The sequence below is a fragment of the Hippocampus guttulatus genome, chromosome 17, assembly GCF_054856545.1.
Source record: "Hippocampus guttulatus isolate MCC_2025c chromosome 17, RoL_Hgut_1.0, whole genome shotgun sequence".
NCBI classification, from domain to species: Eukaryota; Metazoa; Chordata; class Actinopteri; order Syngnathiformes; family Syngnathidae; genus Hippocampus; species Hippocampus guttulatus.
Window position 1 is genome coordinate 9,547,407 of NC_141277.1, and position 16,050 is coordinate 9,563,456.

A 16,050-nucleotide genomic window follows, 5' to 3' on the forward strand; every position below is an offset into this window, starting at 1 on the left:
ATAACCAGTAAAAGAAAAAAAATTATCTCTAAAAGGAGTCTCAGTGATAAATGTCACATTTTTGTATTTTCTTAGGGGACAAGTCCTCACTTATGCTGATAAGATTATGTTCGCTTTCTGGTCCAGTGTGGTGGCAGTTTACCACATGAATTCTACTTTTTAAATGACATCAGCTGCCTCATTTCCATTAAGCACCAGAGTACACACACACACGCGCGCGCACACACAGTCACACTACCAAGGCTGCTATGTTAATCCGCTTGACTCTGGATGTTCTCTCTCTGAGTTCAGCAGTAGGTTTTCTCTTGTCTCTAGCATTTGTTATGATTTTGCCCATTCTTTTTTTGTATACAAGTTGTGAACAAAATAAAGCCGCTTTCATTCGCTTGCATCACCACAAGTACTCTGTAAGGAAAATGCCAAAATACATTCAGGGCATCTCACAGTTGTGTAAAACCTGGAAAGGTTCCAGAATTATGATATTAAGCCATTTATCGAATCGTTTGTTGCCATCTCGTCACGAAACAACTGGTTACTTATTTTTTTTTAACCTCTGTAGAATGAATCTTGGACGTTTTTCTTCTCAGCCACCCTCAAGCGTTACATCTATGATTGCTTCCCTGCTTTTTATATTCGCCTTTTCCTGTATTCCCTGGACCAAGAATCAATATCTGTGAGTGCTAAATTAGCATAAAAGCAACCGCGGAAAGTGGAGCGAAAACATTGTAACACAGATTTTTAAAAAAAACAAAAATGTATTCATATACTAACATTTTACGGCCAGACGCGCATCCCCAAGGGAGCAGTCCTATAACATCAGATTTAATGAGCAGATTTCAAAGTGTACATAAAAATAGTACATTCAAAGCGTCACATGCAGAGACATTTGAGTGAAAGAAATGTTTGCTGTCTCTTGTGGATAATTCTCAACCCTCATGTTATCCCTAGCCCAATGTAGGCATCCATTTTTCTTTTCATTGAGTTTTTGTATTCTGTCCACAGCATGGCGCAGACCCCAGCAAAAAGAACCGAGATGGAAACACACCCCTGGATCTGGTGAAGGACGGCGACACAGACATCCAGGACCTCCTGAGAGGCGATGCGGCCTTGCTGGATGCCGCCAAGAAGGGCTGCCTGGCTAGAGTGCAGAAGCTATGCAGCCCAGACAACATCAACTGTCGGGACACGCAGGGACGAAACTCCACTCCTCTGCACCTTGCCGGTAACTATCAATTTAGTCAGCCTTGAATCCAATCTGTGTTTTGACAATGTTGATGGCCAGATGAGGAGTTGAGTGTAGTTCGCATGGCTCAAAGTATCGATTTTCATCTGTGAACAGTTGCTCATTCCCACGGTTAAAATCTCTTCAATAATGTTCTGGCCATGACAAAAAGTTACTAAAATATTCAAAACAACCTCAGTATGACCAAGTACAAACGGAAGTCTGAAAAGGGGAGGTAGCTGAATCAAAAACTGGCATGGCGGTCTCAAAATTTCATATTATTCTTTGTCATGGTAGATTTTCTGGCACATCCCTCATATTGGAAACCATTGCAGGTTGTGGCTAATGTGGCTAGTAAGTGTGCTCAAAGGGAGTGATAGCGGTGTCCTTTTGGGCGCGCATAAACCTATTACCAGAAAGGCTGCACGCTCTCAGGGACGCACATAGATAATCAATGCGGAATCTCCAAGTTATCTTGAGAGACGCCACTTTTTTTCAGCGTCTTATGGGCACAAGAACATTTGCCATGCACGCTCCCGTCGTGACGAAAAGGATGGTTTTCACGATGACCCGCGTAAACCTGTAAAGCAGTCCATATATGCAGAGCCGGCTGGTGTATTGTGATTTACAGCGGTCGAACTGCAACATATACTGTGTGTAAAATGAAATGTGATCCTACTGGGATTGGAGAATCTTTCTCTGAATGTGTTCTCAACACCCATTTCCATGACGTTCCAGATAGTGGAGGTCTGTGTGGGTGTAGCTCAACTTCCTGTCGTAGTTGTTGTTGTTGTTGTTGTTGTTATTATTGCAAGCTGTCATGTAGTGACATGATGTCACAGATGTACGCCTCATATGACGAGTAGCCAGAGTCAGACATCGAAATGCGTACTTTTTCAGATTGTTCTCCAAATAATCCGGCTGGATTGTTCTAAAATCTGCTTGCCCGATTGTGCGCTAAATTTGCAGATTTATATCAATACGATACCATCTAACTTTGTTGATAGAGTGCATTTCACAGCCGCTGCACTTTTAGTTTGTTTCTCTTCACGTGTCTGTGGCGCAGCTGACATGTTTTCTCTTGTTTCCGAATGGCTGACTTCATGTTAACGTCTGACGTTTTTCTTTTTTTTCTGTCTTCCCACTTCCCCGTCTAGCTGGCTACAACAACCTAGAGGTGGCAGAGTATCTGCTGGAGCACGGAGCTGACGTGAATGCACAGGACAAAGGCGGTCTGATACCTTTGCACAATGCCGCTTCATATGGGGTAAGAGCTCCAACAACACGTGTGCCCACAAAGTCTTTTCAATTCTTCACAGCACAAAGCGTCGAAAGGGAACAAAATAATTATCATCATTTTTCTTCCTGGAGTCCTCAGCGCCATTGTTCTGATAAAATGAGTCTTGAAGCACATGTTGAATGAACGGTCGGATGTCTGTGTGTTCTCAAAGAGACCCACAAACACTCGATTTAGCAACTCCTGCTGCTTTCTCAGCGGGAGGCTACATTGTGCATTTGGCAACAAGACTCCTGAGCGCAGAGTGGCACCAGCAAGCGAGATGAGTTGGCAGTTGGCGAAAGATGATTTGAGGCGATATTTTTCTTAGTTACGTGCAGGGTCGCGGAATGAATGAAGAGAGTAGGTCCAGGCACCAGCGTATTCCCTTCGACTTCCATCTATTTCACTCCCTATCGGCTGCTTCTATTCCACATCTGTCTTTTCTGTCTTCTCCATCGGGATCACATCTAGCATGTGGACATAGCCGCCCTTCTCATCAAGTACCACACCTGCGTCAACGCCACCGACAAATGGGCATTCACGCCACTCCACGAGGCAGCGCAGAAGGGGCGGACGCAACTCTGCGCTCTGCTTTTGGCCCATGGAGCCGATCCCACCATGAAGAACCAAGAAGGACAGACGCCGCTGGACTTGGCAACAGTACGAAACTTTCTTGAGCCCCGTACCATTTTGCGATCCATACCGTGCCATCTTTTGGCACGCTTCTGTCAGCTTACTGACTTTAGTGATACGTGTTGGTGAGCCAGAAAGGAGTGATGTCACAAAAGATGAAATTCAAATCAAGGTTCAAGGTTTGTCCTTCGAAGTAAATCTCCTGGAGTCGAAAGGGCTTTCTCAATCTTCATGGAAGAGTTCTTCCATGACTTTTTGCAACTCCGTTGTCACAGCCATCTCGATGGCGTCCTCATCTACAAAAGCTGACCCCTTGGTGACGTCTGTGAGATTGGGAAAAATATTACACAGAACCTGGTTGGGTGAATAGGGAGATTGCTGCAGCATGATGATCGTTCATGGCCAGCAACTGTCAGATGCTTAAGGCAAAAGCAAGCAAGCACATCATCATTGTCAAACGGTGGAGAGTTGTCCCATTCCAACTTTCGCCTCTTCTCGTGCACTGTATGAAGCAAACGAACGCCGCAGCATCTCTTTGAAGATGTTCTGCTAGATCGCCTGGCCCACATTAAAAGGGAACACGCATTGTCTGTCACTCACCCAAAGTTTGTTTGTTTATTGAACATATAAAATATACAATACAATAATAAATTAACAAAAGTGAAGGGAAGTAAAATTGTAAAAAGGAAAAGAAAAACGGTCATCATCACAATTTTATGTTCAAAGTCATCTGTGATAGGTTCTAGCCCACCCGCGCCCGTCGTGAAAACAAGCAATGCAGAAATTAAAGAGATGAAAAAAGATGCACAAAGCTCTCGCAGAGCTCGGTGGGCAATGACGTCACACGATTCATACAACTCAAGATGCGATCAGCCATAAAGCACAAGCGGAACGGTGTGACTGGATGGAAAGGTGGCCAAACAGATATTGTGTATTTTATTACCAGTACTGTAAAATGCAGTAATAAATCTTTTTTTTAAATATATACAGTGTGTGTGTGTATATATATATATATATATATATATCACACACAGTATATACTGTATATGTGTCATGAACTGTTTGTTCATTGTAAATTTACCATCAACTAAATCTTTCTGTTACAGGCCGATGACATCAGAGCGTTGCTGATCGATGCCATGCCTCCAGATGCGCTGCCCAGCTGTCTGAAACCACAGGCCACAGTGGTGAGTGTTATCTTTGATCGGGGATGGACAACTTACAAAACAAGAGCCATGTTGATCTTGAACTATCATTTGACAGAACGCAGCCATTGGCAAAAGATCACATCTGTCGGTGCATTTTTTTTTTCCTTGTCAACACTCCACGCCAGGATCTGGAAACTGTACTTTGACAAAGCAAGAACCCTGTTCGTTGTGAATCTCCGGCCCAGGGTTCATGACGTAACTCGTACTTGACATCTTGTTAGCTCGTGAAGCCCCCGCAAATGTCAGCTGATTTCCACCTGTGCTATTGAGTGTGTTGCACTCAATGTAGTTTTTCTTCACGTTTAGAAGAGGTGAAAACAGGGCACGTAGTTTTGTCTTCTCAAAAGGGAAAAACGTACTTCACATTTTGGGATTTCCTCAACCCAAATCCTGCGATTCCCACCTCCAGGTGAGCGCCAGTGTGGTGACGGCGGGCGCCACAGGGGGCGTGGTCATCTCTCCCTCGCCGTCACCATCTTCTTGCCTATCGGCCGCCAGCAGCATGGACAACCTGACGGCGCCCCTCGGGGACATCGCGGTGGGTGGCGCCGCCGGGGCGGCGGACGGCGCATGCGGCTCGGACAGGAAGGAAGCAGAGAGTACGAATACAGAAGCACGCGTGGGCCGAAGTTTGGGGGGGGGGGGGGCTTTTGAATGTATCCATCATCTTTCTGACGTCTCTCTCGACCTTTTCCAGCTCTACTGGATATGACCATCAACCAGTTCTTAAAAAGTTTGGGACTGGAGCACCTCAGAGACGTTTTCCAGCGAGAACAGGTAAAGCTAACTTGGCTTCCCGAAAGATAATGTGAAGAGTCGGTCGGCAGAATTGAGTGCAAAAGCGAAGAGAAAAGCGGATCCATAGTAAGAATTTGAAGACAAGGTAAGCAGGGAGACGAAGGAGTGAGAAGGAAGCAGACAAACTGAGGAAGAAAAAAGAGAGTGAGGCAGAAAGACGAATTGAAAGCGACTGCTGGCTAAAGTCCAAGCACCAAAATTGGGAGTGGATGCCATATGCAGCCTCTGTATTTCTCCTAATTCCCCTGAAGGGCAGCAGGTCTGCATTGGTATTCTGAGTGGTGAGATGGAGGAGAGCGTTGTCTGTGTTTGGAGAGAAAAAATATATATTTTGCAGCATAAACAACCACTCACACTGTATATCTGATCGTTTCATATGCTTTTACATCACACTGATTCTTGTCGTCGTTGATTGACATGGGGAAAATAGATCAATTGTTTACACCATAAGTGTCAAACTCCGGTCCCGGTGGTCCCACTGTCCTGCATGTTTTCCATTTCTCCCTGTTTCAACACACCGGATTCACACGAACAGGATCGATATCAGGCTTCTGCAGAGCTTGCCGATCAAATATCCTTCGAAGTCATTCTCGTCTCCTCCTTCCTTCGTTTAGTCAGCAGTTGACTATGCTTTTGGTATTATCTTCGTTTCGTAATGACTGCGCGGAGCTCACGAAGTAGGCGAATGCACATGTCAATTCGTGTTGGGCAACCTCCCTTCTCGGTTACAATTGGTTCCTGCGAATAATCACCACTCTATGGCATAGGTACACTAACAGGGAAACAACTCAATGGGGAATATACAGAGCGTTACAGTCACTTTATATTAGGCGCGTCGGATTTTAGGGAGGGAGGGAGAAAGAGAGAGATTTTCCTGAGACTGCTGTCTGCCGCCTCCGCATCCAAATGACTTCTTCAGTTTTTCTCCAGTGCATTCAGCTGCTTCACGCCCCCCGGCAAACATCGATGACAGCGACCCCGATCAGAGTAGATTAAGGTTGCAATTTAAATTGGAGAGTTCACTCGCCGCCCGCTGCTCTTCCCGCTGAACAAACTTGCCAACTTCACCGCTCTGGCTTTGATCGTTGGCTCCATGAGCGCCGTGCATTCATTAACCTTCCCCGCACGCCGCGCTGAACTGACTCCCATGAAAATTCGTCAGCCATTGTCTCCGCATTCAGACTCCCAATTGCCCGATCTACCCACTCGCTTGTAGATGAGTTCTTGCCGCTGCGTAGCCACATGTTTGTCGGATCATAGCTCGGAGCCTATCATTAACAAGGGTACAGAATATTTAAAAAAAAATAAAATAAAACAAGGGTACAGCATATGTTTAAAAAAAATTAAAATGCATAAAAGTGACAAGAGAATACATCTCCCGAGTTTTCTTGAAGTCATACAATCATACCTTTCATTCTACCTGACTTCATTGTCGTCATTATGAGAAGAAAAAACAGTAGATAAAGAAGATAAAGGATTCTTCTTGCACAATTTTCCTGGATGTGTTTTTGAAAAAAAAAAAGGCAATATTTGTGTATCCATATTCAAACTGTTGAATTTCATTGTGGCATTTTACCATACATTGATACTTATTTGGGTGTCTGTGTAGCATTCTACATGTGCAAATCATGTTGGATTTCAAGATTTCTTTTGTGCTGTCCGAGCAGATCTCGCTGGACGTGCTGGCAGACATGGGCCACGAGGAGCTAAAGGAGATCGGGATCAACGCTTACGGGCACAGACACAAACTCATCAAGGGCATCGAGCGGCTGCTGGGAGGTCAGCAAGGTGAGGGGAAAAAAAACCAACAACAAAAAACATTCAGGTGCTCATTTGCCTGTCGGCGCTTAAGACGTGTAACAAATATCAGGCCGACAATGCAACAGAATTAAATACAGTACAACTCGATGTCGGTGATTGAAGAAAGAACAACAAAACAACCCGAAACAATGATTCCAATTATGCAATAAGCCACTTAATATTACATTACAATTGGGAGAAAAAAAAATCTCGCATTTACAAAAGCTGGAGGCATTTTAAACGGCCCTACGCCGCGTTTGCAGGTGCCAACCCGTACCTGACGTTCCACTGCTCCAGCCAAGGCACCGTGCTTGTCGACCTGGCCCCCGACGACAAGGAGTTCCAGTCGGTGGAGGAAGAAGTAAGCACACAGACAACAATTTGGAACATACGAATGCAGCTCAACCTCACACTACGCATTTTTTCAGTAGCTGATGACACTGTATCTTCATCAGCAATTGTGAGTTTTCTTTGCCAAATGCGCTGTCTCCCGTAATACCAAGACTGACCTGTGGGGGGGCAGAATCTCCAGAAAATACAAAGAGACCGGTAGTAATGCTAATAGAAGGTAGGCTAATTTGTAGCTTCTGTGGCAACGATAAATTGCAATTGCAAATAACTTCTTGTCATTTTTATTGTGGCGAATAACTCGGGAGACGAGTTATACAAAGTCTTTCAACCATTTTGGACCTTGCTTTGGTCCCAGTCATACTAGAATGCTCGCAAGATAACGCACCACTCCCACATTGCAACCAAAATCGTCAGGGTTTTTTGCACAGTGTGTGTGTGCGCGCGTGCGTGCGTGCGTGCGTACAATAAGTTTTTCTTTTTGTTTTTATCAATTGACTCCAGCCCCTTCACTTGTCAGTCTTTTGAAAGGAACTCTTCAATGTTCAGTGTTGGCCTTTTCATTCGAAATGCAAGTGACATTTCAGCCCGTCCCCCAAAGGAAAACACAAGGGGGCTCAGAAACAAAGAAAAGCGTTTGCATTTCTACCCACATTCTTGCTGATGTAGGCTGTCAATTTCCCCAGTATGGGACAAATAAAGGATATCTTAATTTCATGAGCATGTTTTTTTTTGTCCCCATGTATCCTCCTTTTTAATATGTTAAAAAAAAAAAGCATTCTCATTGTCTTCTCCTCATTGTGTCCTCAGCTGCAGAGCACCATCAGAGAGCACCGTGATGGCGGCAACGCCGGCGGCGTCTTCAGCCAGTACAACATCATCAAGGTGACGCCTTCATTAGCTGACTGCAATTAACAACTTCAAAGCGCGGCGCCCTTCCAGGAAAATCCACGCTAACACTCTCATTCCTGCTCGTGCGTGCAGATTCAGAAGGTGGTGAACAAGAAGTTACGGGAGAGATACTCGCACAGACAGAAGGAGATCGTTGATGAAAATCACAACCACCACAACGAGCGCATGCTTTTTCATGGTAAAGGAATGAAATGAACTGCAACATGCCAATTTCTGGCACCCTAGTAATCACACAGGTACGAAGCGTGGGGGCCAGTGGACTGTTCCCCAACTTCGAAGTGGGGGGGGGGGGGGGAATCAATAAGCAACATGGCCGGAATAATTATTAGTGAGACCCATAGCTGCAATTCAATCCCCAAGCCTCAGACACGCTCGCCACGAGTAAACTGTGGTGCCGTCCTTGGTTGAATTGCCTTTCAGGCGTCAGGTGGATCCTCACAGCGTCATCTCGCCCTTTTCCTTGCCCCTGCCAGGTTCTCCCTTCATCAACGCCATCATCCACAAAGGCTTTGACGAGCGCCACGCCTACATCGGCGGCATGTTCGGCGCCGGCATCTACTTTGCAGAGAACTCCTCCAAAAGCAACCAGTACGTTTACGGGATAGGCGGAGGCACGGGTTGTCCCACCCACAAAGACCGCTCCTGCTACATTTGTCACAGGTAAAGAAAATCTCCCTCTCCTTCCTCTGCCACAAGACAAGGTGGACTTTTCTATTGTGCGTACTAATACCGCACTTGGCCTGTGTGTTGCCTTTCAGGCAGATGTTGTTCTGCAGAGTGACGCTGGGGAAGTCCTTTCTTCAATTTAGTGCCATGAAGATGGCCCACGCGCCCCCCGGACATCACTCGGTCATTGGGCGGCCCAGTGTCAATGGGCTGGCCTATGCGGAGTACGTCATCTACAGAGGAGAGCAGGTGTGTACATGCACAGCTTAATGGTTTGTAATGCTTCAAGTGACACTGTTCAGATTTTTGGGGGGGCTTATGAAGCACAATTTGGCTGAGGGTTGTCCAGCATGGAAATTCTACCGTATTTTCCCGCACAATAAGGCACACCTAAAAGCATTCGATTTTCTCTAAAGAAAAATTATATAATCCATTGCGCCTTATATATGGATCACTATTCAGATTTCTTGGACATAGTATTTGAAATGTTCTGTGAAGCGTCTCCTTACAACTGCAGCGGTTGTGAAAGCTCTATATAAATGAAGCTGTATTGTATTGTATTCCCTTTAGCGTTGCTCCATCGAGTGGATGCATAACGGAACCACAGCCACTGTTGTGGCTTCTATTCCATGCGTCTTATCATGCGGTGCGCCCCATATGTGAAAACAGGAATAAAATAGGCTATTCATTGAAGGTGCGCCTTGTACTCCAAAGCACCTTATAGGGCAGAAATTAGCATGGCAGTAGCTCATCGCTGTGCATTGGATCTGAAATCCAACAAGGCTGTGGCCTTACTAAATTGAACTCATCTTTTTACTTCATCATAGTTTCTTGGTATCAAGTTGGGACCAGAGCAACACTTTGCAGTGAATAATGGGTCATCAATAAGACAAAAAAACTGCAAATATGCAAATTAACCTGCAAAAGTAATCATCCACAAAATCAGATAGCTGGTCCTCATAGGTATATATATTTCAAGACTTGGACTCTACCAAAAAAAAAAATTGATTTTGTCTGTGTTGTTGTCCAGGCTTACCCAGAATACTTGATCACGTACCAGATTGTCAAACCAGAAAGCGTGGCCACGCCCAGCGCCCCAGCCGAGCAGAAGTCTTAACGCACGCTGCACGTTGCAAATAGGATCTCAAAGTCGAGAGGATGCCCAGCGAGCGAGCAGCCTTTTTTGGAAGCCGCTCAGCCCAACTCAGAGTGGCCGATCGGACCAATGGGCATGGGCCACCCAGCGACACGAGGCGACATTGCCCAAAGTGTTGACCCCAAAGTGGCCATTTGATTTGGACTCTGTTACTGAACAGAGCGAGGAAGCGTTTTATTTTACAGATGAATGACACACCGTATCGCGAGGACCATCATGCGCTGCTTCGTCCCCATCCGAAGAAGAACTACATGGAGACAAAATGAGCATTGCTTTGTTCACAGCAGAACATTTGGAGCTGGCAGCATCTGTGCAAGACTTTAACAAACTCTCCCGACGTGACCATGAGACGTTTTACAGCAGGACGCTAAACAAACTCAAGTCACCTGTTGCTTTCTAAACAGAGATATGGGGATGGATGGATGTGATATTACTCAAAGCAGCGCCACCAGGTCCGTGTTAAGAGAAAGGCCCTCTCATCATCTGCAGCAATCCCTCGCCGATAGCGGTTTGAGCCCTGAGGCAAATACTTTTAAGGATTCATTTTAGTCAAGTAAAAGTGTTTGGCCTGTGTGATTAGTTTAAAATGTAAGTGTACTTCAATAACATTTCAGATTTATCTTTCATCATTCAGCTTCCCATGAAATGGCTGACAAATGATGTGATCCACTGAAAGTGCGTGTCCACACGTATACGGCCACAAACAACCCAGGTTAAATTTTGCTCCCTCCCCAATGCACACATATTGTCTCTCTGCCAAGATGTATTACTTGAACATAAAAGTGTTGCCTTGTGATGCAAGTTCAGTTTGCTCTGTCATCATGTTTGTAACTCATACATGTGTATCATTAATCATTGTTTCCCCCATTGAACCGAATGGAAATGCCATGAATCCGTTCCAGCCTCCCCCCAAAAGACCCAACAAAAATGAATGTAATTTCAATGAGAACAATTGTCCTCTCTCATATTGTACTTTTTAAAACTTATCGAAATGACAAGAATTAACGTTCTTACCGCATTTGATTTTTTTTGTGGTTACATTTCATCACCTTGTGGCGCTTGCTCTCCTGGTGTGCCTTGGCCGCCTGGGGGCGATATAATATAGACAGCTGCTCAAAAAGGTAGCTCCAGCGATTTCAGCCGTTTTTCAGCACGGATGAAGTGCTAGTTCTATTTAGCCAGAGCTTTGGCGCCACCTTGTGGCATTCTTTGGGCCTGTTCGAAAGGGCACAAACAACACACACGCACATGGGTGAATGGAGCACCAGATCGCTCAGGATAGAAATAGGAAAACACAATTAGGTGAATTTGTGAGCAGTGAAGCGCTGATAAGCGTCGAAAATTTTGTTACATGTCGTTACAAAAGCTGCATTCTTGTCATTTTCTTATCTTATTTCTGAGAGCCACCCGCCCCCTACTGGTGGGTCCACGTTGGTGTTTACAATTGCTTTCTCGTGGCGCATTTGTAACTGCTGCTTCTTTTCCTCACCTTGTCGGGAGTTGAAGATACGCTGTTTGCATTTAAGAATACTGTATATGACCAGTTTGTTTCGATTATCCCCCACACCCCCCATTGTTTTCCCGTTCTGGATGGAAAGCTCATTTGTCTGATATCCTTGATACTCCATATAAGGGCGTACTAATAAGCCAGAGGTGGCACTAGTACTTTTTGTCAATCCAGTGACATGCAAGCAGATAAAAGACGAAAAGTTTATGTCTGTAAATTAAAACAATTTGCCATGTTGGAAAATGCCAACACGGTTAGCACTTTCATTGTTAGACTTCCACAATTCTTGTGAAACAGGCAGCTAAAAAAATCTAACAAATATTTGTGCCTCATGTTGATACTTTTTTTACGTTGTATACTCAACACACACACTTTTACACACCCTAACTGCCACCTATGGATTTTTTTTTAATCATGCAAACGCGGCAGATTAGTTTGCCATATCATTAAAATGGCCGCTATCAGAAACCCTGCCACAGACATATCAATCAAAAATGTAGAAATGTGATGGAAGTTTAATGTCGCATATTTGAAAATGCTCTCACAATTCAACAAAAACCTGCATGTCCATTTTAGGGATGCATCTAAATATCAAATGACATACGGAGTGAAAATAGTTTGTGAGTTAAACTTGTATTATCCATTTTGAACTGTTGAACGGAGAAAAAAAATGGTGAAAATGTGGTTTTCCTCATTGGTAGTGTTTGTTTTACTTGCTGTTGTACAACTGGTTGTACATCACTTCTGTCCACACACGTTGTTGTACAGAAAAAAACAGAATTAAAGAACTCAACTTGGTTTTGGATTGCGAGTCCTCAAAATTTTCATTGCATTTCACTTATTTATTCTTTTCCTATGACTAGAAAACATTTGCTGTCACAGACCTGAAAGAGGATATCACTGAGGCTCAAATGTGCCAACGACCTTACGATGTTGTCGAAGCGGTGCCTTGTGAAGAATGGATGTCATTCACAAAGTTTCCACCGGAGGGCGCTCAGAATGCATAAATAGAACAGTACACGTTAAAGTGAGTTGAATTACTGTATGTGAAATTTTGTTATTATAAACCGAAACCGGTTATTCGCTTATAGTACTATTTGTACAAATGTGATTCCGGGCGGGTATTGAAATTGCGTGAAACAGTTGCGAAGATAAATGACCATGTAAGGCGTTTTGGGCCGAAAAAAACGGCCATGTATAGCAAGGCGTTTTTAGCCCAAAAAAAACGACCATGTATAGTCAGGCTTTTTCGGCCAAAACAAATGACCTATTATAGTAAGGGGTTTATGGCCGAAAAAAACGCCCATGTGTAGTAAGGCGTTTTTGGCTGAAAAAAACGACCAGGCATAGTCAGGCGTTTTTAGCCGAAAAAAACGACCATGTTTTGTAAGCCGTTTTGAGCCTAAAAAAAACGACCATGTAATGTAAGGCGTTTTTAGCCGAAATAAATGACCATGTATCATGAGGCGTTTTGGGCCGAAAAAAAACGATCATGTAAAGGAAGGCATTTTTCGCCTAAAAAAAGCGACCATGTATAGTAAGGCGTTTTGGGCTGAAAAAAACGATCATGTGTAGTAAGGTGTTTTTGGCCCAAAAAAACGACCATGTATAGTCAGCCGTTTTTAGCTGAAAAAAACGACCATGTAATGTAAGGCGTTTTTAGCCAAAAAAAACAACCATGTATATATAGTAAGGCGTTTTGGGCTGAAAAAAACGACCATGTGTAGTCAGGCGTTTTTAGCTGAAAAAAAACGACCATGTAATGTAAGGCGTTTTTAGCCAAAAAAAACAACCATGTATATATAGTAAGGCGTTTTGGGCTGAAAAAAAGCGACCATGTATATTTTGTAAGGCGTTTTGGGCCAAAAAAAACAACCATGTATACGAAGGCGTTTTTAGCCGAAAAAAAAGACCATTAATAGGAAGGCGCTTTCACTCGAAAAAAAACGAACATGTATCGTCAGGTGTTTTGGGCCGAAAAACACGACCATGGATAGTAAGGCGTTTTTAGCCGAAAAAAAAGACCATGTGTAGTAGGACGTTTTGGGCCGAAAAAAATGACCATGTATAGTAAGGCGTACTTGGCCCAAAAAAAAACGACTAAGGAGTTTTTGGCCGAAAAAAACGATAATGTATAGTAAGGCGTTTTCACTCGAAAAAATGACCATGTATAGTACGGCGTTTTGTGCAGAAAAAAATGACCATTTATAGCAAGGCGCTTTCACTCGAAAAAAAACGACTATGTATATATAGTAAGGCGTTTTTAGCTGAAAAAAACGAACATGTATAGTCAGCCGTTTTGAGCCTAAAAAAAACGACCATGTAATGTAAGGCGTTTTTAGCCCAAAAAAAACGAACATATATCGTCAGGCGTTTTGGGCCGAAAAAAACGACCACTTATAGGAAGCCGTTTTTAGCTGAAAAAAACGAACATGTATGTCAGCCGTTTTGAGCCTAAAAAACGACCATGTGTAGGAAGGCGTTTTTGGCCAAAAAAAAGCGACCATGTATAGTCAAGCGTTTTTAGCTGAAAAAAAAACGACCATGTATAGTCAGCCGTTTTGAGCCTAAAAAAACCGACCATGTACATTAATTAGTAAGGCGTTTTTAGCCGAAAAAAATGACCATGTATAGTAAGGCGTTTTGGGCTGAAAAAAAACAACCATGTATATATAGTAAGGCGTTCTTGGCCAAAAAAAAAAAACGACCTGTTATACTAAGGAGTTTTTGGCAGAAAAAAACGACAATGTATAGTAAGGCGTTTTTAGCCAAAACAAAACGATCATGTAAAGGAAGGCATTTTTCGCCTAAAAAAAAACGACCATGTATATATAGTAAGGCGATTTTAGCCGAAAAAAAACGAACATGTATCGTCAGGCGTTTTGGGCCGAAAAAAAACGACCATGTAATGTAAGGCGTTTTTAGCCGGAAAAAAAAGACCATGTATAGTAAGGTGTTTTGGGCTGAAAAAAAGCGACCATGTATATTTTGGCAGCCGTTTTGGGCCAAAAAAAAACAACAACCATGTATTGTAAGGCGTTTTGGGCCGAAAAAAACGACCATGTATAGTAAGGTGTTCTTGGCCAAAATAAAAAAAAACGACCTGTTATACTAAGGAGTTTTTGGCCGAAAAAAACGACAATGTGTAGTAAGGCGTTTTGGGCCGAAAAAAACAACCATGTTTTGTAAGCCATTGCGAGCCTAAAAAAAAGACCATGTAATGTAAGGCGTTTTTAGCCGAAATAAATGACTATGTATCATAAGGCGTTTTGGGCCAAAAAAAAACGACCATGCCGAGTAAGATGTTTTGGGCCGAAAAAAACGACCACGTGTAGTAAGGCGTTTCTGGCCCAAAAAAACGACCATGTATAGTAAGGTGTTTTTAGCCGAAAAAAATGACCATTTATAGTAAGGCATTTTCACTCGAAAAAAAGGCCATGTATAGTAAGGCGTTTTTAGCCGGAAAAAAAAGACCATTTATAGGAAGGCGCTTTCACTCAAAAAAAACCCCAACATGTATCGTCAGAGTTTTGGGCCGAAAAAAAAAAGACCTCTTATAGTAAGGCGTTTTGGGCCGAAAAAAACAACCATGTATAGTCAGGCCTTTTTGAGCTGAAAAAAACGACCATGTGTAGTAAGGTGTTTTTGGCCAAAAAAAAAGCGACCATGCTTTACAATACTATGTCGTTTTTTTCAGGCTAAAAACGCCTTACTATACTATGTCGTTTTTTTCGGCTAAAAACGCCTTACTATCCATGGTCGTTTTTTTTCGGGCTAAAAACGCCTTACTATATAGGGTGGGTTTTTTTCGGGCTAAAAACGCCTTACTACACTATGTCGTTTTTCTCGGCTAAAAACGCCTGACTAAACTATGTTGTTTTTTTCGGGCTAAAAACGCCTTACTATACTATGTCGCTTTTTTCGGGCTAAAAACGCCTTATTATACTATGTCGTTTTTTTCGGCTAAAAACGCCTTACTATACTATGTCGTTTTTTTCAGGCTAAAAACGCCTTACTATATTATGTCGTTTTTTTTAGCTAAAAACGCCTTACTATACTGTCGTTTTTTTCGGCTAAAAACGCCTTACTATACTATGTAGGTTTTTTCGGGCTAAAAACGCCTTACAATATTATGTCGTTTCATTTGGGCTAAAAACGACTTACTATACTATGTCGTTTTTTTCGGGCTAAAAACGCCTTACTATACATGGTCGTTTTTTTGCGGCTAAAAACGCCTTACTACACATGGTCGTTTTTTTTTCGGGCTAAAAACACCTTACTATACTATGTCGTTTTTTTCGGCTAAAAACGCCTTACTATACTATGTCGTTTTTTTCAGGCTAAAAACGCCTTACTATATTATGTCGTTTTTTTTAGCTAAAAACGCCTTACTATACTGTCGTTTTTTTCGGCTAAAAACGCCTTACTATACTATGTAGGTTTTTTCGGGCTAAAAACGCCTTACAATATTATGTCGTTTCATTTGGGCTAAAAACGACTTACTATACTATGTCGTTTTTT

General features: G+C 43.0%; 1 protein-coding gene across 2 annotated transcripts in view; it reads left to right on the forward strand.

Moving 5' to 3' along the window:
* Positions 1–12,327, forward strand: part of LOC147192060 (poly [ADP-ribose] polymerase tankyrase-1) — a 45,127-nt gene extending 32,800 nt beyond the window's left edge. For both annotated transcript variants that reach the window (XM_086134529.1, XM_086134530.1), the window contains 13 exons: positions 1,003–1,222; positions 2,380–2,489; positions 2,973–3,161; positions 4,241–4,321; positions 4,752–4,941; positions 5,040–5,119; positions 6,808–6,928; positions 7,204–7,301; positions 8,099–8,173; positions 8,273–8,378; positions 8,674–8,860; positions 8,959–9,115; positions 9,897–12,327. In XM_086134529.1, the coding sequence (XP_085990655.1) occupies positions 1,003–1,222; positions 2,380–2,489; positions 2,973–3,161; positions 4,241–4,321; positions 4,752–4,941; positions 5,040–5,119; positions 6,808–6,928; positions 7,204–7,301; positions 8,099–8,173; positions 8,273–8,378; positions 8,674–8,860; positions 8,959–9,115; positions 9,897–9,983 (1,701 nt within the window). In that variant the 3' untranslated portion in view covers positions 9,984–12,327. The remainder of the gene's footprint in view (positions 1–1,002; positions 1,223–2,379; positions 2,490–2,972; positions 3,162–4,240; positions 4,322–4,751; positions 4,942–5,039; positions 5,120–6,807; positions 6,929–7,203; positions 7,302–8,098; positions 8,174–8,272; positions 8,379–8,673; positions 8,861–8,958; positions 9,116–9,896) is intronic.
* Positions 12,328–16,050: the final 3,723 nt, after the last annotated feature.